At 58.2% G+C, this 22,727-nt stretch overlaps 2 protein-coding genes across 2 annotated transcripts; both read right to left on the minus strand.

The window, feature by feature from the left end:
* Window positions 1-253: 253 nt before the first annotated feature.
* Window positions 254-2,814, minus strand: LOC135330069 (uncharacterized). Its single transcript, XM_064521252.1, has 2 exons — window positions 2,731-2,814; window positions 254-2,181 (listed from the first exon to the last, which is right to left on the minus strand). The coding sequence occupies exons 1-2, from the start codon at window positions 2,806-2,808 to the stop codon at window positions 670-672; spliced, it is 1,590 nt and encodes a 529-aa protein (XP_064377322.1). The 5' UTR covers window positions 2,809-2,814; the 3' UTR covers window positions 254-669.
* Window positions 2,815-18,834: 16,020 nt separating this feature from the next.
* On the minus strand, window positions 18,835-21,268 carry LOC135330160 (uncharacterized). The gene is made up of 3 exons (XM_064521803.1): window positions 21,185-21,268; window positions 19,687-20,635; window positions 18,835-18,890 (listed from the first exon to the last, which is right to left on the minus strand). The coding sequence occupies exons 1-3, from the start codon at window positions 21,260-21,262 to the stop codon at window positions 18,835-18,837; spliced, it is 1,083 nt and encodes a 360-aa protein (XP_064377873.1). The 5' UTR covers window positions 21,263-21,268.
* Window positions 21,269-22,727: the final 1,459 nt, after the last annotated feature.

The raw sequence follows: 22,727 nt of genomic DNA on the forward strand, positions 1-22,727 counted from the left end.
CTGAGAAAACAGGCTGTGGAGCCCTTCCCTCAGGCAGGCGGGTTGGACAGAAACTCGGGCTCCTCTGCCTTGCTAGCCGGGCAGAAGGTGTCGGCCAGCTCTCGGAGGAGTTGCTGGTGACGAAGAGGAAATCGCAAGAGCAGCAATAGAATACCAGGACGTAAAAGCAGCGCTTGGAAGTAAAGTCTTTATTCTGTGCTGGGGGCGGGGGGGGTGGGGGATAAGAGGAGGAGGGGGCTCCCCTCCCCGGGGGCTCTCTGGCTCTGGGCAGCAGCTGTGCTGGAAGATGCTTAGAGGATCCCAGCTGGAGGGGCTGTGCCACGCGGTGAGGCCTGTTCTCTGCTGACACGCGAGTCGGCACCGTCAGCAGCCCCTGCGGCTCAGAGAGAGCCAGGGAAGGACAGGGGCATACGTGCCACAGAGTGCCGAGCCTTCCCTGGCCCGGCAAAGGCAGCGGGAGTGAGGTGCAGCACAGCCCTCTGCGATGTGCTTCCTGCATGTTCTTCTCCCCACGGATTGTTCAAGAGTCTGAGCAAGCTCCCTGCCTTCTCTTGCTGACCGTCACTTCCGAGCACCGGTGTCAGAAGATGATCTGAAGCCTGGCGCCACGCACCTCCTCAGCTCACCCCCCAGCAGCCACCCAGCTAATGCCCTCCCTCAGCACGCGCATTACTCCGGCGTGGCCCTCACAAGCTTTCCACGCATGCGTCTCTGCCGGGCTCCTCTCTGGGAAGGGGGCTTTGGAGCTGTTGGAGGGACGGGCTGCCTGGAATACTGCTGGCCCGTGGAGGGGAAGGTGTCTCGCGTGCTCCCTGGCCTCGCTTTAGCTTGGGTTTCTGGCACTGGAGCGCAAGGTCTTGATGGGGGTGCCGAGGGGTAATAGAGGGGCTTCTGCACGCCTTCTGCTGTGCTCTGAGCATCTTGCTGAGAGCCTTGGAGGACAGAGGGGAGGAGATGAGGTGACAGCTCCTCTGCAGACTGTGCTTCTGCCTCTGAAGGCATGACCATTCCGGGGACCATGATAGGTGGGAGCTTCATGCTTGGTTGAGGCGTGTCTAATATTTTAGCGGGGATTTTCTTTTCTGCTGGCCTTAGAAAGCCCTGGCCCGGAGAGCTCTCCTTCCCATCTCTTGGTCTGCGCTGTTTTGCGACCCGCCTTCCACAATGGACTCCTGAAGCCACTGTAGTCAGAGGGGGACCACACCGCTCTAATAGCTGCTCCACTAGCCCACTCTCCTCCGTGCTTTCTTCTGAAGAGTCCTCAAAGGAGCTTGCCTTTGCATGCATTTCTTTTTCTAACTTCCCCTCCTCCTCCTTCTTCAGGGTGTCAAGAGCATCACGGACAATCCTTTCAGCATACGCTTTTAATTCTGCGTGGAGATGCTGAACTTTGCAAATGGCGTTTTGGATGCTACGCCTTGCAAGCGTGCTACTCTCTGGGGATACAGCCGCAAGATTTTGCAAAGGCTGCACCGGGGGCAACCTTGTGGCTTCTGACAGCCAATGTTCAGATTCACGAGATGATCCTTCCCCTTCTTTTGTGACCTGGGTGGAGACAGGCATCTGGGGTGGCTGCGGTTGTCTCTCAGCAATCGTTTCAAGGGGCAGCTTCAGGACTTCAGAAAATTTACACTGGAAGTGCCGTTCAAATTGAGAAGCCACGAATGATTGCAAGGTGGCTCCAACACTCACAACTGCATCTGTGGGGATTTGGTCAAGAGAAGGCAGAGGAGATGCTCCATCATAGCCTGCTCCCTCAGCTTGCCTCGCTCCGCTTCCTCCCGCTTCGGCAGCTCGCGTGGCTCCTCCGGCAACAAGCTGCTGCCTCCGCCTGGCCAACAGCCTGGGCTCAGAGGCGTCTGACGGGCTGCATAGCAAACGCTTCCCTAAGCGATCCCAAAGGGTTGCTGCAATCTCTCTGGCCGCCTGTCCGATTTCCTGCTGGAGATCTGCAGGCGATGTCTCTGAAGGCTCTGCCCTTCTCGCACTAGCCAGTATCCTTCCGCTGATGGCCAGGGGAGCCCTCCTTAAAACGTGGACCGCCGGATGCAGCTCTTTCACCCTCTGCAGCACTTCCTCGACCACGCTCTCAGCCAGCTCTTGCAGCTCCTGGGCTTCTGTCAGTGTAGTGCACACCAGCGTAGTCTGGACTTCGTGATGCACTTCTCCCGTTAAAGGCTTCTGTAACAGAAACCAGCAGGAACTGATGAGGGAACGGTGAAGAAAAGGGTAGAGGAGAGGGAGGAGGGTAAGTTGTTGGGCTGGACTCTTTGCGCTCTTCTGCCGTGGGTGCTGCCTGCTCTCACGACACCTCTGCCTCTTCTCTGAGGCTCACTTGCACCTTTTCCAGTGCGCATGTGAAGAAGGCTAGTTTTGAGACCAAGAGAATAGAAAAGCAGTCCTTGTTCCTGGAGCACCCAGCTGCTCCTGTACTTTCCCTGCCAGGCTGTTGCACCAAATGGAGCCAGGCAGCATTTCCCACGCCCCGCTAATGAGACTCGGGCAACAGCAGGCTCTCCTCTAAGCTAACCTTGGAGCTCCTGCAGGAGGGAACTAACCCACGGGTGGCTAAGCACTGGCACTATCGGCCTCAGGGACGCTGCATGTCTGGCTGCTCGCCACACGAGAAACAAGCAACAGGGACCGTGGGGACACGTAGTGCAGCTAAGGGATTGATGCTGAGTAGGGGAGTCTGAGAGCACAAGAGCCCACCAAGAGTGCCGGGCACACCTGGTCCTGCTCAGCCTGCTGGGGGAGGCGTTTGTCTGCTTCAGGAGCCTCAGGCTTCTCCATGCTCTCCGCAATCATGGCGAGATACCTTTGAAGAGAAATACAGATGGCTGAAACAGAGCGCCTGCAGCTCTCTTGCCCAGACCACTCCCTGCTCAGCCACTGCCCTCGTCCCGCTCTGGGCTTCCTGGCTCCAGCGCCCCAAACAGCTTCCAGCTGCCTTTGCCAGGCTCCAAACACTGATTGCACCACTCTAGGCACAACCAGCATCTGCTCACGCAGCAATTTGGCGGTCTTCCGTGGAACGCAAGGCTCCAGCCGGCACCTCGCTGAAGGGCCACGGTCCCGCTCCTAGCGCAAGCGTTCCTTGTCCTGTCTCTTACCTGGCCCTCACGTCCCGCTCTGCAGCTCTCCAACTCTCTCGTTGCTCCCACAGCAGCCGCTCTCGCAGGCGAGAAATGTCCATCCCCTGTGGCAGTTCGGGGGCACTCTTCAATTTTGCCAGTTGTTCTCGAAGCCTTTTCTGAAAGTTGACACCGGCTCTCAGCTCCCCTCTGCCACAACACGCTCTCATGCACCTGCGTGTGGAGGCTTCACCCTGGCCCAGAGCAGCACTGTGCTTCAGCCACGCACCCGGGGCGGGAGAGAAGGGCTTGCCTCAGCACTCGCGGCGGGCCCTCGGGCCTGCCTGTGCCCAGCCCCGCGCCCTGCACTAGCTCAGCACGGAGCTGCACAGTCGTTTCCATGCCACAAGGCCTGGCACGCCAGCGCAGCCTTCCCCGCTTCTTCAGGTCAGGCCTTGCTGAGAGAAAAGAAGTGAGGCCCCGACCCTCTGCACCGGGAAGCGTGCCTGTGAGCCCTGAGCTGTACGTACTTGTTCTCGACGGTACGTTTTGTCCGCCTCTGTCCTGAGCGTGGCCAGATACTGCCTGTAGTCGTTGAACTCCCGCAGAGTGCACACCACCTGCGGTGGGACGAGGGCAGAAATCACCCAAGGCTTGTCACGCGCGCTACGCAGCCTGCCTTGCCAGCAAGAGCGCTAACGCAGCGAGAGCTGCTCCCCTGCACCCCCTGCCCTGCGCAGCGGCTGGGGGCTCTGCTCCCACCCCCGCAGCGGGCAGCAGCGCTCCTCACTCCGCCGCCGGGCCACGCACCCGCTGCTCCGTCGGCGCCCAGGCAGCGCGGCACGGCCCTGGCAGAGCAGGCGTGGGACTTCCCCGAGCGGGCTTTGGGCTCCTGCTGCCCCCAGGCAAAGCAGCGCAGCAGCCCCGCGCCCTCCGCCCACAAGAGGCGGCTGCAGCAAGCGCTCTGGCAACCCTGCCTCCTGGAAACTCTTCTTCTCACCCCCATAGCCAACCTACTTTGCCATCCCTGGTGACGTAACCTCCTCTCTTCAGTCTCCGCAGGTTGTCTTTGCGGTTGTAGTAGGCCTGCAAATGCGGGTCATGCAGACCGTTGTACTCGTTGCTTAGTGAGTGGCAGTGTGGATCGCCCAGATTGAAATAACCAGATGGCTGGTGAAGCTGTAAAACGTACCGTCCACAGCATGAGCAGGGTAGGAGGGATCAGGAAAGAGACAAAGACACTTCAGAGCTTCCTCAGCCCATAGGGTAGCTTCTTCAGCCTCTGAGGTTTAGAGTAATTCCTGGCTCAGCACTTAGCACAGCTCTGAATTTTACCCAAAGGACAGATTTCGCTACTTGAGAAAAAGCCTGGGACCTACAGCTTCAGTCTTGGGGTCATCTACTGTTACTGTATGCAAGTGAGGAGCTATTTATGGGGCCATTTGAGAAGATGTCCCATTTCTCCACTAACATTTACTTTTCCTTTTCTGCATCCAGTGTTGCAGTTCTAAGGAGCTCGCCAGAAAGTTTGCATCTACCTATGGTTTCTTTCCTTTGGAAATTCACTGTGATTGCAAAACGAGGTTGTTGTCAGGAGAGCCACAAAACTGTGCTTGTGCAAATAGAAAGTGAGTTTGAATAGCTGATACCAAAAGTCTTTCCCATCATTGTGAAGTCCTAACAAATAGCACAGCCACACTGCAGGGCAGAGGAGGGTGGGGAGAAGGCAAGAGAACCACCCCCCACCCCCCCCACCCAAGCAGAAGAGGCATGCAAGTCAAGCAGGAAGAAGTGCAGGAAATCTCCACACCAAAAACTTTTGTCCTGGTGTTTCACAGTTAGCAAATCTCTGCTCCACTGTAAGCAGTCTCCTCAGGGTTAGGCAGTCCTAAGGAGCGCCTTGGCTAACTTTGCCTCCGAGTAGTATCTGTATTGGCAACAGTGTATTGAGGCCTGGAAGGAAAAAGGGACTTCCTCTATTTCCCTAGCAGAGAGGCCATGGCATTGGCATATCCCCAAAGAACTGAAGCAGGAGAAATTTTGACTCTCCTTGATGATGATGGTGAGCCCTCCCATTTCTTCTCCAGGCTGCTCAGTGTATCTGGGCAAGCAGAGGCTGAAAAAGCAGGGACTTTTCCTACTCCTTTCTACTGCTTTTACCTTTTGCCCCAGCTTGCTCCGGTAGAAGACAGGGTTGGAGCCAGGCAGCAAAGGGAGTTTGACCCCAAGCGGCATATCCAGCAGCTCAGGACATCCTGCTCCGAGTTGCTGTCTTCTGCGCCCGGGCTAGAAAGACAGAGACGCTCATGGGCATTCGGGCCACCATCTCAAGAGCCTTCTTGCAGAGCGCTTACCGGAAATGCTCTTTAAAGAGCCCAGACAAGGAGAGTGCAAAGAGTGGCCTATTCCACAGCAGCTCTTTGCTTCATCGCCTCCTTCCCCACAGCTCCAACGCCTGTAAACCAACCCCCTGGGGTCCTTGCACAGCACCCCTCCCACCTGCTGAGCTCGAATCCAGCACGGGCAGAGAGACAGGAGCCCCTGGGAGCCTGCACTGGCATCCCTCTAGGCCTACCACTCTCACTTCCCTCCGCACTGCCCCAGGCCCCAGAGCAGCCCGCGCGGTCGCCGGCTCCCAAGCTGAGCCCTCTCCATCCGTCCAGCACGCACCTCGCCCCTCTTCTCCTCTGCACTCAGCAGTCCGTCTGCGTCTCGCAGCCCTGCAGCCAGGTAATGCTCCATGGCTCCTCTCGAGAGCCCTCCTGCAGCTGCGACCCTCCACCGGCACCTCTTGCTCTGCTGTGACCTCCTGGGTTGACAAAAAAGCCAGAGGCACCATGGCAGAGAGAGCCATTGCCCTGCAGGGCCTTGCCCACACGGCTCCATGCCGCCGGTGGCGGCGCCCGGGGCGCGGGGAGGGCATTCGTGCGGCCGCTGCGGCCCGGGCCCGCTTGGGAGCCGCCTGTGCCGCGGGACTACAGCTCCCAGCATGCCGCGGGGCGCCGCGCATGCTCCGTGGCGCTGCGCCGCTGCTGCTGCTGCTGCCGCCCCGGCCCTTCCGTTGCGTTCCGTTGCGCTCGGCGGCCCTTCCCCTCCCCCTGCCGCACGGCCGCCGGCGGCGCCGCCGAGGCCTGGGCCCCCGCACGAAGCCCCGCACCACGGCGGCACCTGCGGAATCGTGAATGAAATGCTGTCGTGGGGGTGGGCAGCTCCGAGCGAGTGGTAGGCATAACGCTGTCTGACCTCAGGCTTTGACCTCGCTTGTGATTTCACTGCTCCAAAAACTAGTGGCCTGGCAGGGCGCTTTGAATCTTCTGGAGCAGAAGACGCTGTCGGTGATGTTTCTTGGCCTGTCATGTGCTTGTGGAAAACCGCTCCGGAGCTTTCACAAGCTACTTAGGTGGGAGATGAAGAAAGATTTCTTTTCTGGGAGAAAAGAGTTAACCTTGTTTTGTCACAACAATCAGTTTGTCGAGGTGCAAAAGAGGGAGTGATGGGCCAGGCCATCTTCCAAGCAGGCGTTTTTACATGGTGATAGGATCAGCTCGGAGCCTTTTTTTCTCCAGGCTCAACTCCATGCCAGCTCTCTCAGCCTCTGCTCATAGGACAGATGCTCCAGTCTGTTACTCTCAGCCTCTGCTCATAGGACAGATGCTCCAATCTGTTAAGTCCTGAGATCTAGTCCCATTTAGTCTTGAAGACTTCTCTTTCCAATGAAGGGCGCACTAAAGACTTCTCACTCACTGAAGCCAGTGGAGAGATTGATTTATGTCAGTGTTCTTGGGAGTGAGTTCAAAGACAACAATTATAAATCAGACTTTCAGAAAGCATGACTTACCATGAATCGTAATATTACCATGCTAATAAAGGTAGAGAAAATAAAAAGCCTCCACTGAGCTCTCCTCCTGTCAAGCTAGGAAGTCTGGGAACAACTGACTCAAACCATTCAGCCAGGAGAGCTGGTGTTCCAGCTGAGGGTGCATAAAGACTAAGGCCTGCAGCAGGTACAAGAGATGCCTCTCAGGCCAGAGGAAGCTGTCTTCTCTGCAGGGTCTCTCCTGTGCTGCAGGAGCCTAGCGCCTTGAGCTGCTGTGCCTGCCAGGACAAGGCTTCTTCCCACCGGGCAACACCAGGGCTGCTTGCGGAGGCTCCGGTTGTACACAGAGCAGCCGCAGGCTGTGGCCCAAGGCTGTTGCAGTCCCTGGACCTCTTCTCTCCCACCTGCTTCCCCCTCTTGCTGGAGTGGCTCTGGCATCATGGCAGCAGTGGCCCTTCAGCCGCCCTTTGGAGGCAACGCTGCTGGCTCAGTGCCTGGTTGCCAGCTTTGCAGAGGCCTCTCTGTTTCACCTGTGGTGGAGCTGTGAGTGTGCTGGGGCTTGGCGAGGGCAGGTGCACTGCTAAAATGCACCAGCTACGCCAGTGCCTGCAGCTGGCCCACGCTGGCGCTGGGCTGTGGCCATGGCAGTGCTCGCAGCCCCTTTGCCCACGGCCCAGCAGTGCCTGCAAACCCTGCTGACGGTCACGCACACAGCGCTGCCGAGCTGCAGAGCAAAGCCCATGCAGAGACTTGTGTCTCCTCCCTGGCAGGAGAGGTAGGACACTGCCAACCGGCTACCAGAAATGCCATGCTGGGGAATGGCAGTGGGGGGGTCTTCTGCCTTTCCAAGCCCTCGGGTAGGCGCCACGGAGGCTGGAGGGGGCTGAGCTGCCAGGCAAGAGACCATCATCTTAGAGCCGGGGTTGCTGCAGGCTCCCCATGCCAGCCCACCAGCCTTGCTGGGGCGATGCCTTTGCTCAGCAGGTCTGCAACAGCTTCAGGTCTCCTCTGGTCAGAGCAGCCATGTGCCCCTTCTCCCCTCTCCAGGTGGAGCAGGCCAAAGGAACCTGTGTGATGGGCAGTAGTGGATGAGCCATGGGAAGGCTGGGCTCAGCCAAGGGACATGGCACCTGCAAGGTGCCCAGCATGAGAAGAGAAGGAGCCGAAGAGGTCACCAGAGGCTCCCAGGCCACCAACACAACAGTTTCAGCTCTCTGCTAAGGATGTGTGTCCCCGGGCAGGACAGTGTCTGCCCTCCAGGAGCAACAGCCCCATCCAGTTGTCCCCCACTGCCTCTGCCATCTCGCGTCTGGGTCCCCCAGGCGCCAGGGCTGCAGTGGGGCCAGAGCTGGGCCATGGGCACAACTATGTGGCCCCAGTGGGGCTGCTCCCAGGCTGCCGCCTGCCCAGGAGCCCGAGGCCAGGAGCGCTCGGGGACGCGATGGGGCCATCCCACTGCCCAGCTCTGCGCCAAGGGGTTTGCTGTGGCTGCGCTGGCTGATGTCAGTGTCCGCCACCTGGGAGCCCCTGACAAGCCCCAAATGCCTGCTGGCTCCACTGCCCAGGGCCTGGCAAGCCGCACAGGGGGGTGTCTGCAGCCCTTAGCACTGACCCCCGGGACTCACACTGCTGGGCTGGCTCCATCGCCAGCCGAAAGCATCTTTGGGAGAGCAGCCAGCACAGCACTAGAAAGCCTCATTGCCGCCCAGCAAGCCCAACCCAACGGGGCTGTACCAGAGGCAAGCTGCAGTACTGGCACTCTGGGGTTTAGGGGCCTCCTGAGCCAAAGGCTCCCCGGGATCAGCATTTTAAATTTAAAGGGCTAGAGCTTAGGACACAGACAGAAGTGACGGAAAGCTTAATCACTGCAATCTCCAAAGTCATAACACGGACTGCAGTAACAGTCCGAAGCTCAACAAATACCTGCGCAAACTCAAGAGCCCTCAGAGCCAGTCTGGCTCAACCTGCTCTCCTCTGTACTGCCATGCCAAGGAAAGAGCTTCCCAGGCCTGGCCAAAGCCAGCAAACACTGCAGGACTAGTATGCCCAGCCGCTGTCCCGTACTCCACAGACAGAGCTCTGCTGTTTAAAACACAAGCCTCCTGTTCAATACTTCTTGCTTAGACTGGCTGGGGGCACTAGATCCACAGAGGTCCTGTATGGAGATGGGCCTGCAAAGGAGGAAGTCCTTGCTTCAAAAGGATGAGAAAGAAAGTACAACACAGGATCAGAGTTGTGGATGCCAAAGACAGTTACATAGGTTCAAAAAGTAAACACAGAAATGCATGCCGGGGGATGGGGAGGGAAGACGTGCCAGGCATCACCAAAGGCTCAAGAAGAACCAAGCTGCAAAACCGCTGGGAGACTGGGCATTTTGGACTGTTGCCTCAGCATCTGATGTTAGCCTCTGCCAAACACAGGATGCCAGCACAGATGGGCCACAAGAAGTCTGAGCAAAAGCAGCTGACCTGGTTAAGCAGCAGTGGAAGAGCAAGCTAACCAGAGCAGCTCTGACAAGTGCTACCGCCACACACCAACTTTCCCCCAGGATCATAGTCCTGAAGGGGGGCAAAAATGATTTTCTTTGGGTTCTTCGTTAGACCAAAATTGTGCCTTTTTCTTTTCCTGACAGTTTTCGTGAAAGCCTAAAGCTTTTGGGCTCCTCCTTCCCCACACAGGCCCAAACCCTGAGCTTGGTCTTTCCTTTAAGAATGGTATCCAACTGTGTGGAAGCTCCTGTGCAAGGACTGCCAATGTGAGTGGCAAATGGGAAAGAACAGCAGCATTGCTGTTGCTGTACTGGCACATGAAAGGAAGGTGGGGGCAGGTAGGGAGGAAGTTGACTGAGCTTGCAGAGCATTAACAGGAAAACAGCTTGAGTTTATATGCTTTCCTGTAAAATACGCAGGGGTTAATTGAAGCAACTACCTTTCTCCTACCTTGGAATCAACAGCATCTCAGCAAACTTTGTGTGCCTGAAGTCAGTGGGTTGACTGGTAATTTTGCTCAGGGGTAAAGCAGTGATACAGTGATGGAAGTGTACGGGGAGAGAAGACACACTAGTGCCTCACAAGAGCGGTGAATATTGTGTTTATCATACTCAAACATGTGGTCATGGACATACGAAAAGTACGGCAGTCTTTCCTCCACACACACTGTAAGGGCATGAACTGAGCTCAGTAACACAGATGTGAAGGCATGTGCTAGCCATCCCCTCTCCTTCCCTGAATACTCCTTGATAGCCCAGGGCTTCCCAGTCCACGCAAGCAAACGCACTGTGGAGCCCTTCCGTCAGGTAAGCTGGTTGAAGAGAAACTCCTGCTCCTCTGCCTTGCTAGTAAGGCATAAGGTGTCGTTGACCTGCTGGAGTAGTTGCTGCTGACTGTTGTGGTGAACTGTCTATCCTAAGAGCAGCAAAAGAATACGAGGACATACAAACAGCGCTTGGAAGTAAACTCTTTATTCTCTGTGGGGTGACCATTTCCTGTAGTTTTCTTGCTGACAGTTCTCAGCACTGGTGTCAGAAGAAGAACTGGAGCCTGCAGACACACACCTCCTCAGAACAGGCTCCAGCAGCCGCCCAGCTAATGCTGTCTCTCCCGATTCCCATTGCTGCAGCTCGCCTGGCACAAGCTTTACATGCACGGGTCTACGCTGGGCTCCTCTCTGGGAAGGGGGCTTTGGAGCTAGTGGTGGAGTGGGCTGTCTGGTTAACTGCTGGCCCATGGAGGGCAAGGCTTCTTGCATGCTCCCTGGCCTCGCTTTAGGCATGGGAGTATAAAGTCCTGATGCATGTGCCGAAGGATAATACAGGGGCTTCTGAATGCCTTCTGGTGGGCTCTGAGCATCTTGCGCAGAGCCTTGGAGGACAGAGGGGAGGAGATGAGGTGACAGTTCCTCTGCAGACTGTGCTTCTGCCTCTGAAGGCATGACCATTCCGGGGACCATGATAGGTGGGAGCTTCATGCTTGGTTGAGGCGTGTCTAATATTTTAGCGGGGATTTTCTTTTCCGCTGGCCTTAGAAAGCCCTGGCCCGGAGAGCTCTCCTTCCCATCTCTTGGGAGATCCCAGCTGGAGGGGCTGTGCCACGCGGTGAGGCCTGTTCTCTGCTGACATGCGAGTCGGCACCGTCAGCAGCCCCTGCGGCTCAGAGAGAGCCAGGGAAGGACAGGGGCATACGTGCTACAGAGTGTCGAGCCTTCCCTGGCCCAGCAAAGGCAGCGGGAGTGAGGTGCAGCACAGCCCTCTGCGATGTGCTTCCTGCATGTTCTTCTCCCCACGGATTGTTCAAGAGTCTGAGCAATCTCCCTGCCTTCTCTTGCTGACCGTCACTTCCGAGCACCGGTGTCAGAAGATGATCTGAAGCCTGGCGCCACGCACCTCCTCAGCTCACCCCCCAGCAGCCACCCAGCTAATGCCCTCCCTCAGCATGCGCATTACTCCGGCGTGGCCCTCACAAGCTTTCCACGCATGCGTCTCTGCCGGGCTCCTCTCTGGGAAGGGGGCTTTGGAGCTGTTGGAGGGACGGGCTGCCTGGAATACTGCTGGCCCGTGGAGGGGAAGGTGTCTCGCGTGCTCCCTGGCCTCGCTTTAGCTTGGGTTTCTGGCACTGGAGCGCAAGGTCTTGATGGGGGTGCCGAGGGGTAATAGAGGGGCTTCTGCACGCCTTCTGCTGTGCTCTGAGCATCTTGCTCAGAGCTTTGGAGGACAGAGGGGAGGAGATGAGGTGACAGCTCCTCTGCAGACTGTGCTTCTGCCTCTGAAGGCATGACCATTCCGGGGACCATGATAGGTGGGAGCTTCATGCTTGGTTGACGCTTGTCTAATATTTTAGCGGGGATTTTCTTTTCCGCTGGCCTTAGAAAGCCCTGGCCCGGAGAGCTCTCCTTCCCATCTCTTGGGCTGGGCTGTTTTGCGACCCGCCTTCCACAACGGACTCCTGAAGCCACTGTAGTCAGAGGGGGACCACACCGCTCTAATAGCTGCTCCACTAGCCCACTCTCCTCCGTGCTTTCTTCTGAAGAGTCCTCAAAGGAGCTTGCCTTTGCATGCATTTCTTTTTCTAACTTCCCCTCCTCCTCCTTCTTCAGGGTGTCAAGAGCATCACGGACAATCCTTTCAGCATACGCTTTTAATTCTGCGTGGAGATGCTGAACTTTGCAAATGGCGTTTTGGATGCTACGCCTTGCAAGCGTGCTACTCTCTGGGGATACAGCCGCAAGATTTTGCAAAGGCTGCACCGGGGGCAACCTTGTGGCTTCTGACAGCCAATGTTCAGATTCACGAGATGATCCTTCCCCTTCTTTTGTGACCTGGGTGGAGACAGGCATCTGGGGTGGCTGCGGTTGTCTCTCAGCAATCGTTTCAAGGGGCAGCTTCAGGACTTCAGAAAATTTACACTGGAAGTGCCGTTCAAATTGAGAAGCCACGAATGATTGCAAGGTGACTCCAACACTCACAACTGCATCTGTGGGGATTTGGTCAAGAGAAGGCAGAGGAGATGCTCCATCATAGCCTGCTCCCTCAGCTTGCCTCGCTCCGCTTCCTCCCGATTCGGCAGCTCGCGTGGCTCCTCCGGCAACAAGCTGCTGCCTCCGCCTGGCCAACAGCCTGGGCTCAGAGGCGTCTGACGGGCTGCATAGCAAACGCTTCCCTAAGCGATCCCAAAGGGTTGCTGCAATCTCTCTGGCCACCTGTCCGATTTCCTGCTGGAGATCTGGAGGCGATGTCTCTGAAGGCTCTGCCCTTCTCGCACTAGCCAGTATCCTTCCGCTGATGGCCAGGGGAGCCCTCCTTAAAACGTGGACCACCGGATGCAGCTCTTTCACCCTCTGCAGCACTTCCTCAACCACGCTCTCAGCCAGCTCTTGCAGCTCCTGGGCTTCTGTCGGCGTAGTGCACACCAGCGTAGTCTGGACTTCGTGATGCACTTCTCCCGTTAAAGGCTTCTGTAACAGAAACCAGCAGGAACTGATGAGGGAATGGTGAAGAAAAGGGTAGAGGAGAGGGAGGAGGGTAAGTTGTTGGGCTGGACTCTTTGCGCTCTTCTGCCGTGGGTGCTGCCTGCTCTCACGACACCTCTGCCTCTTCTCTGAGGCTCACTTGCACCTTTTCCAGTGCGCATGTGAAGAAGGCTAGTTTTGAAACCAAGAGAAGAGCAAAGCAGTCCTTGTTCCTGGAGCACCCAGCTGCTCCTGTACTTTCCCTGCCAGGCTGTTGCACTGGATGGAGCCAGGCAGCATTTCCCACGCCCCGCTAATGAGACTCGGGCAACAGCAGGCTCTCCTCTAAGCTAACCTTGGAGCTCCTGCAGGAGGGAACTAACCCACGGGTGGCTAAGCACTGGCACTATCGGCCTCAGGGACGCTGCATGTCTGGCTGCTCGCCACACGAGAAACAAGCAACAGGGACCGTGGGGACACGTAGTGCAGCTAAGGGATTGATGCTGAGTAGGGGAGTCTGAGAGCACAAGAGCCCACCAAGAGTGCCGGGCACACCTGGTCCTGCTCAGCCTGCTGGGGGAGGCGTTTGTCTGCTTCAGGAGCCTCAGGCTTCTCCATGCTCTCCGCAATCATGGCGAGATACCTTTGAAGAGAAATACAGATGGCTGAAACAGAGCGCCTGCAGCTCTCTTGCCCAGACCACTCCCTGCTCAGCCACTGCCCTCGTCCCGCTCTGGGCTTCCTGGCTCCAGCGCCCCAAACAGCTTCCAGCTGCCTTTGCCAGGCTCCAAACACTGATTGCACCACTCTAGGCACAACCAGCATCTGCTCACGCAGCAATTTGGCGGTCTTCCGTGGAACGCAAGGCTCCAGCCGGCACCTCGCTGAAGGGCCACGGTCCCGCTCCTAGCGCAAGCATTCCTTGTCCTGTCTCTTACCTGGCCCTCACGTCCCGCTCTGCAGCTCTCCAACTCTCTCGTTGCTCCCACAGCAGCCGCTCTCGCAGGCGAGAAATGTCCATCCCCTGTGGCAGTTCGGGGGCACTCTTCAATTTTGCCAGTTGTTCTCGAAGCCTTTTCTGAAAGTTGACACCGGCTCTCAGCTCCCCTCTGCCACAACACGCTCTCATGCACCTGCGTGTGGAGGCTTCACCCTGGCCCAGAGCAGCGCTGTGCTTCAGCCACGCACCCGGGGCGGGAGAGAAGGGCTTGCCTCAGCACTCGCGGCGGGCCCTCGGGCCTGCCTGTGCCCAGCCCCGCGCCCTGCACTAGCTCAGCACGGAGCTGCGCAGTCGTTTCCATGCCACAAGGCCTGGCACGCCAGCGCAGCCTTCCCCGCTTCTTCAGGTCAGGCCTTGCTGAGAGAAAAGAAGTGAGGCCCCGACCCTCTGCACCGGGAAGCGTGCCTGTGAGCCCTGAGCTGTACGTACTTGTTCTCGACGGTACGTTTTGTCCGCCTCTGTCCTGAGCGTGGCCAGATACTGCCTGTAGTCGTTGAACTCCCGCAGAGTGCACACGACCTGCGGTGGGACGAGGGCAGAAATCACCCAAGGCTTGTCACGCTCGCTACGCAGCCTGCCTTGCCAGCAAGAGCGCTAACGCAGCGGGAGCTGCTCCCCTGCACCCCCTGCCCTGCACAGCGGCTGGGGGCTCTGCTCCCACCCCCGCAGCGGGCAGCAGCGCTCCTCGCTCCGCCGCCGGGCCACGCACCCGCTGCTCCGTCGGCGCCCAGGCAGCGCGGCACGGCCCTGGCAGAGCAGGCGTGGGACTTCCCCGAGCGGGCTTTGGGCTCCTGCTGCCCCCAGGCAAAGCAGCGCAGCAGCCCCGCGCCCTCCGCCCACAAGAGGCGGCTGCAGCAAGCGCTCTGGCAACCCTGCCTCCTGGAAACTCTTCTTCTCACCCCCATAGCCAACCTACTTTGCCATCCCTGGTGACGTAACCTCCTCTCTTCAGTCTCCGCAGGTTGTCTTTGCGGTTGTAGTAGGCCTGCAAATGCGGGTCATGCAGACCGTTGTACTCGTTGCTTAGTGAGTGGCAGTGTGGATCGCCCAGATTGAAATAACCAGATGGCTGGTGAAGCTGTAAAACGTACCGTCCACAGCATGAGCAGGGTAGGAGGGATCAGGAAAGAGACAAAGACACTTCAGAGCTTCCTCAGCCCATAGGGTAGCTTCTTCAGCCTCTGAGGTTTAGAGTAATTCCTGGCTCAGCACTTAGCACAGCTCTGAATTTTACCCAAAGGACAGATTTCGCTACTTGAGAAAAAGCCTGGGGCCTACAGCTTCAGTCTTGGTGTCATCTATTGTTACTGTATGCAAGTGAGGAGCTATTTATGGGGCCATTTGAGAAGATGTCCCATTTCTCCACTAACATTTACTTTTCCTTTTCTGCATCCAGTGTTGCAGTTCTAAGGAGCTCGCCAGAAAGTTTGCATCTACCTATGGTTTCTTTCCTTTGGAAATTCACTGTGATTGCAAAACGAGGTTGTCAGGAGAGCCACAAAACTGTGCTTGTGCAAATAGAAAGTGAGTTTGAATAGCTGATACCAAAAGTCTTTCCCATCATTGTGAAGTCCTAACAAATACCACAGCCACACTGCAGGGCAGAGGAGGGTGGGGAGAAGGCAAGAGAACCACCCCCCACCCCCCCACCCAAGCAGAAGAGGCATGCAAGTCAAGCAGGAAGAAGTGCAGGAAATCTCCACACCAAAAACTTTTGTCTTGGTGTTTCACAGTTAGCAAATCTCTGCTCCACTGTAAGCAGTCTCCTCAGGGTTAGGCAGTCCTAAGGAGCGCCTTGGCTAACTTTGCCTCCGAGTAGTATCTGTATTGGCAACAGTGTATTGAGGCCTGGAAGGAAAAAGGGACTTCCTCTATTTCCCTAGCAGAGAGGCCATGGCATTGGCATATCCCCAAAGAACTGAAGCAGGAGAAATTTTGACTCTCCTTGATGATGATGGTGAGCCCTCCCATTTCTTCTCCAGGCTGCTCAGTGTATCTGGGCAAGCAGAGGCTGAAAAAGCAGGGACTTTTCCTACTCCTTTCTACTGCTTTTACCTTTTGCCCCAGCTTGCTCCGGTAGAAGACAGGGTTGGAGCCAGGCAGCAAAGGGAGTTTGACCCCAAGCGGCATATCCAGCAGCTCAGGACATCCTGCTCCGAGTTGCTGTCTTCTGCGCCCGGGCTAGAAAGACAGAGACGCTCATGGGCATTCGGGCCACCATCTCAAGAGCCTTCTTGCAGAGCGCTTACCGGAAATGCTCTTTAAAGAGCCCAGACAAGGAGAGTGCAAAGAGTGGCCTATTCCACAGCAGCTCTTTGCTTCATCGCCTCCTTCCCCACAGCTCCAACGCCTGTAAACCAACCCCCTGGGGTCCTTGCACAGCACCCCTCCCACCTGCTGAGCTCGAATCCAGCACGGGCAGAGAGACAGGAGCCCCTGGGAGCCTGCACTGGCATCCCTCTAGGCCTACCACTCTCACTTCCCTCCGCACTGCCCCAGGCCCCAGAGCAGCCCGCGCGGTCGCCGGCTCCCAAGCTGAGCCCTCTCCATCCGTCCAGCACGCACCTCGCCCCTCTTCTCCTCTGCACTCAGCAGTCCGTCTGCGTCTCGCAGCCCTGCAGCCAGGTAACGCTCCATGGCTCCTCTCGAGAGCCCTCCTGCAGCTGCGACCCTCCACCGGCACCTCTCGCTCCAGCGGCACCCAGCTCCGGTCGCCCCAGCCGGTCTCCCGGCGAGCGGCACGCCCAGAACAATCGCGCATTGTTGCATTGCTGCTTTCCCGCGCCACCGCCCCGCTGCTGCCGGGCCAGCCCGGGGCCGGCCTGCAGCCCTGGCCTGCCCTCGGCTTGCAGGAGAGTTCAAGAGCAAGGCCGACCCAGTCCTTGAGGAGGCTGTGGCAGGCCCTGCGCAGAGCTCTTGACCTTTCCTAAGCACCAAGCAGAGCACCCAAGCTGCTAATCCCCAACCACAGACGTGCCCAGGCAGCGCTGCCAACCAGGCAGCCTGGGGGGTGCCGAACGGTGAAGGCGGAGCCCCAGCATCCCCCCAAAACCACACAAAACTGGAAGGAGACTCAGCCACAGCTGCTGGGAACTCTTCTGCTCAGTAAGGGGAAGGACATCCGCCTTCTGAGAAGAGCAGCCAAAACTAGAGGCCCGTGCAGGCCCGCATGGTGCTGGCGACCTTAGACCTGCCAGGTCATGGCCCAAAGTGGCTCTCAGGATGTGAGCTTCCACTGCACTGGCGGTGCTGCTCTCTACCTGAGGAAGGTCTCTCTGAGCATGGCTGGGCTTTCTCCTTTGAGCAGGAGATGCCGTGATGCTGTCTGTCGGCGGTCATCACCTTCTCCGAGTGTGCCGGGACAGCCTTTCAGCAGGGCAGGCTCACAGGTTGCGTTCCTTCCACGCCAATGTGCCAGGAAGGCAGTGCAGCACTCACTGCTGCCCTACCTGCCTGTGGCTGGCTGAGCAAGGGCTTTCAGAAGCATCCACCCCATGGACATGGGGTGCTGGTGAACGGGAAGGTCTGGCAAAGTGGCAGTGTGCGTGTGCCAGGAGGATGTCTCTAGCAAGGCTGCAGGTGGAAATGGCAGCTGGAGCCGTTCCCTTCCAGAGGTCTCCCTGGCACAAAGCAAAGGGCGCAGGAGCAGCAGCACTGGGGGTCAAGGGGGAGCTCCAGCTGGCTTGGCTCCGCAAAGAGCTTGCCCCCAGCTTCTGCAGGCAGGGCACAGAGGCTGTGCTGAGCACCGCCACCGCCTCAGCCGCACACGAGCCGAGCTGCTGTCAGCTTGAGTCACCAGGCAAAGGGCTGGCCCTGTGCGGGCACGCAGCACAGCAGGTTGAAGAAGCTGCTTTGGGGAAGGTGCAGTCCCTGCCCACCTGCCGGCTGCAGAACCCAGCACCTGCCATCTGGCAGCACCGCTGCCCCGACACCCTCTCTCCGGGACAAGAGCAGCCCACTGCAGCCTGACACTTCCCAGCCACGGCTGCACCCGCTCTCGAGGCCGACTCCTCCAGCCCCAAGCACATCCCCTGCTGACGGCTGCTGGACGGGTCTCGCTTGCCCAGCAAGCTGCCCCCTGTGCCAGGCTGGCTGAAAGGTTCCCTTGCTGGCAGAGATGAATTCCCACCCCTAGGGGAAGGACACTAGAGCCAAGGAGAGACAGAGCGAGAGATTTCCCCGGTGCCGTAGGGTGTCTCCCTGCCTCTGAGAAAAACCAACCCAAACCAAGCAGCGCGGTCCCCCTGCCTAGCAAACTCCTTGAGGTGAGCCGAGTATTTTCCTGCTCTGGAAACGTGCTGGATTTCATGCAGCAGTGCCCCTGCGAGGCATAGCCCAGCCGTTGGGAAGGGGCTGCACCGAAAGGTGCACGGAGGGTTCTGGGTGGCTCCGAAGCAACCCCAGGGCTCGTGCTGCAGTGGATTTACAGCAGGCATTCGACTGCTGGCCATGGAAATGTTTGCGGCGGCCTCTGAAGCACAGCAGTCTTCCCTCCACTGACACCCTAACATAGGGGCGGGAGCTGAGCTCGGTAACACAGGTGTGAGGGCAAGTGCTGGGAGCCCCCTTGCCTTCCCTGATGACGCCTTGATAGCCCAGGCCTTCCCAATCCCCTGCCCCGAGAAAACAGGCTGTGGAGCCCTTCCCTCAGGCAGGCGGGCTGGACAGAAACTCGGGCTCCTCTGCCTTGCTAGCCGGGCAGAAGGTGTTGGCCAGCTCTCGGAGGAGTTGCTGGTGACGAAGAGGAAATCGCAAGAGCAGCAAAAGAATACCAGGACGTAAAAGCAGCACTTGGAAGTAAAGTCTTTATTCTGTGCTGGGGGCGGGGGGGGGTGGGGGATAAGAGGAGGAGGGGGGCTCCCCTCCCCGGGGGCTCTCTGGTTCTGGGCAGCAGCTGTGCTGGAAGATGCTTAGAGGATCCCAGCTGGAGGGGCTGTGCCACGCGGTGAGGCCTGTTCTCTGCTGACACGTGAGTCGGCACTGTCAGCAGCCCCTGCGGCTCAGAGAGAGCCAGGGAAGGACAGGGGCATGCGCGTCACAGAGTGTCGAGCCTTCCCTGGCCCGGCAATGGCAGCGGGAGTGAGGTGCAGCACAGCCCTCTGCGATGTGCTTCCTGCATGTTCTTCTCCCCACGGATTGTTCAAGAGTCTGAGCAAGCTCCCTGCCTTCTCTTGCTGACCGTCACTTCCGAGCACCGGTGTCAGAAGATGATCTGAAGCCTGGCGCCACGCACCTCCTCAGCTCACCCCCCAGCAGCCACCCAGCTAATGCCCTCCCTCAGCATGCGCATTACTCCGGCGTGGCCCTCACAAGCTTTCCACGCATGCGTCTCTGCCGGGCTCCTCTCTGGGAAGGGGGCTTTGGAGCTGTTGGAGGGACGGGCTGCCTGGAATACTGCTGGCCCGTGGAGGGGAAGGTGTCTCGCGTGCTCCCTGGCCTCGCTTTAGCTTGGGTTTCTGGCACTGGAGCGCAAGGTCTTGATGGGGGTGCCGAGGGGTAATAGAGGGGCTTCTGCACGCCTTCTGCTGTGCTCTGAGCATCTTGCTGAGAGCCTTGGAGGACAGAGGGGAGGAGATGAGGTGACAGCTCCTCTGCAGACTGTGCTTCTGCCTCTGAAGGCATGACCATTCCGGGGACCATGATAGGTGGGAGCTTCATGCTTGGTTGAGGCGTGTCTAATATTTTAGCGGGGATTTTCTTTTCTGCTGGCCTTAGAAAGCCCTGGCCCGGAGAGCTCTCCTTCCCATCTCTTGGTCTGTGCTGTTTTGCAACCCGCCTTCCACAATGGACTCCTGAAGCCACTGTAGTCAGAGGGGGACCACACCGCTCTAATAGCTGCTCCACTAGCCCACTCTCCTCCGTGCTTTCTTCTGAAGAGTCCTCAAAGGAGCTTGCCTTTGCATGCATTTCTTTTTCTAACTTCCCCTCCTCCTCCTTCTTCAGGGTGTCAAGAGCATCACGGACAATCCTTTCAGCATACGCTTTTAATTCTGCGTGGAGATGCTGAACTTTGCAAATGGCGTTTTGGATGCTACGCCTTGCAAGCGTGCTACTCTCTGGGGATACAGCCGCAAGATTTTGCAAAGGCTGCACCGGGGGCAACCTTGTGGCTTCTGACAGCCAATGTTCAGATTCACGAGATGATCCTTCCCCTTCTTTTGTGACCTGGGTGGAGACAGGCATCTGGGGTGGCTGCGGTTGTCTCTCAGCAATCGTTTCAAGGGGCAGCTTCAGGACTTCAGAAAATTTACACTGGAAGTGCCGTTCAAATTGAGAAGCCACGAATGATTGCAAGGTGACTCCAACACTCACAACTGCATCTGTGGGGATTTGGTCAAGAGAAGGCAGAGGAGATGCTCCATCATAGCCTGCTCCCTCAGCTTGCCTCGCTCCGCTTCCTCCCGCTTCGGCAGCTCGCGTGGCTCCTCCGGCAACAAGCTGCTGCCTCCGCCTGGCCAACAGCCTGGGCTCAGAGGCGTCTGACGGGCTGCATAGCAAACGCTTCCCTAAGCGATCCCAAAGGGTTGCTGCAATCTCTCTGGCCACCTGTCCGATTTCCTGCTGGAGATCTGGAGGCGATGTCTCTGAAGGCTCTGCCCTTCTCGCACTAGCCAGTATCCTTCCGCTGATGGCCAGGGGAGCCCTCCTTAAAACGTGGACCACCGGATGCAGCTCTTTCACCCTCTGCAGCACTTCCTCAACCACGCTCTCAGCCAGCTCTTGCAGCTCCTGGGCTTCTGTCGGCGTAGTGCACACCAGCGTAGTCTGGACTTCGTGATGCACTTCTCCCGTTAAAGGCTTCTGTAACAGAAACCAGCAGGAACTGATGAGGGAATGGTGAAGAAAAGGGTAGAGGAGAGGGAGGAGGGTAAGTTGTTGGGCTGGACTCTTTGCGCTCTTCTGCCGTGGGTGCTGCCTGCTCTCACGACACCTCTGCCTCTTCTCTGAGGCTCACTTGCACCTTTTCCAGTGCGCATGTGAAGAAGGCTAGTTTTGAAACCAAGAGAAGAGCAAAGCAGTCCTTGTTCCTGGAGCACCCAGCTGCTCCTGTACTTTCCCTGCCAGGCTGTTGCACCGGATGGAGCCAGGCAGCATTTCCCACGCCCCGCTAATGAGACTCGGGCAACAGCAGGCTCTCCTCTAAGCTAACCTTGGAGCTCCTGCAGGAGGGAACTAACCCACGGGTGGCTAAGCACTGGCACTATCGGCCTCAGGGACGCTGCATGTCTGGCTGCTCGCCACACGAGAAACAAGCAACAGGGACCGTGGGGACACGTAGTGCAGCTAAGGGATTGATGCTGAGTAGGGGAGTCTGAGAGCACAAGAGCCCACCAAGAGTGCCGGGCACACCTGGTCCTGCTCAGCCTGCTGGGGGAGGCGTTTGTCTGCTTCAGGAGCCTCAGGCTTCTCCATGCTCTCCGCAATCATGGCGAGATACCTTTGAAGAGAAATACAGATGGCTGAAACAGAGCGCCTGCAGCTCTCTTGCCCAGACCACTCCCTGCTCAGCCACTGCCCTCGTCCCGCTCTGGGCTTCCTGGCTCCAGCGCCCCAAACAGCTTCCAGCTGCCTTTGCCAGGCTCCAAACACTGATTGCACCACTCTAGGCACAACCAGCATCTGCTCACGCAGCAATTTGGCGGTCTTCCGTGGAACGCAAGGCTCCAGCCGGCACCTCGCTGAAGGGCCACGGTCCCGCTCCTAGCACAAGCATTCCTTGTCCTGTCTCTTACCTGGCCCTCACGTCCCGCTCTGCAGCTCTCCAACTCTCTCGTTGCTCCCACAGCAGCCGCTCTCGCAGGCGAGAAATGTCCATCCCCTGTGACAGTTCGGGGGCACTCTTCAATTTTGCCAGTTGTTCTCGAAGCCTTTTCTGAAAGTTGACACCGGCTCTCAGCTCCCCTCTGCCACAACACGCTCTCACGCACCTGCGTGTGGAGGCTTCACCCTGGCCCAGAGCAGCGCTGTGCTTCAGCCACGCACCCGGGGCGGGAGAGAAGGGCTTGCCTCAGCACTCGCGGCGGGCCCTCGGGCCTGCCTGTGCCCAGCCCCGCGCCCTGCACTAGCTCAGCACGGAGCTGCACAGTCGTTTCCATGCCACAAGGCCTGGCACGCCAGCGCAGCCTTCCCCGCTTCTTCAGGTCAGGCCTTGCTGAGAGAAAAGAAGTGAGGCCCCGACCCTCTGCACCGGGAAGCGTGCCTGTGAGCCCTGAGCTGTACGTACTTGTTCTCGACGGTACGTTTTGTCCGCCTCTGTCCTGAGCGTGGCCAGATACTGCCTGTAGTCGTTGAACTCCCGCAGAGTGCACACGACCTGCGGTGGGACGAGGGCAGAAATCACCCAACGCTTGTCACGCTCGCTACGCAGCCTGCCTTGCCAGCAAGAGCGCTAACGCAGCGGGAGCTGCTCCCCTGCACCCCCTGCCCTGCGCAGCGGCTGGGGGCTCTGCTCCCACCCCCGCAGCGGGCAGCAGCGCTCCTCGCTCCGCCGCCGGGCCACGCACCCGCTGCTCCGTCGGCGCCCAGGCAGCGCGGCACGGCCCTGGCAGAGCAGGCGTGGGACTTCCCCGAGCGGGCTTTGGGCTCCTGCTGCCCCCAGGCAAAGCAGCGCAGCAGCCCCGCGCCCTCCGCCCACAAGAGGCGGCTGCAGCAAGCGCTCTGGCAACCCTGCCTCCTGGAAACTCTTCTTCTCACCCCCATAGCCAACCTACTTTGCCATCCCTGGTGACGTAAGCTCCTCTCTTCAGTCTCCGCAGGTTGTCTTTGCGGTTGTAGTAGGCCTGCAAATGCGGGTCATGCAGACCGTTGTACTCGTTGCTTAGTGAGTGGCAGTGTGGATCGCCCAGATTGAAATAACCAGATGGCTGGTGAAGCTGTAAAACGTACCGTCCAC

The sequence above is a fragment of the Dromaius novaehollandiae genome, chromosome 16, assembly GCF_036370855.1.
Source record: "Dromaius novaehollandiae isolate bDroNov1 chromosome 16, bDroNov1.hap1, whole genome shotgun sequence".
NCBI lineage: Eukaryota > Metazoa > Chordata > Aves > Casuariiformes > Dromaiidae > Dromaius > Dromaius novaehollandiae.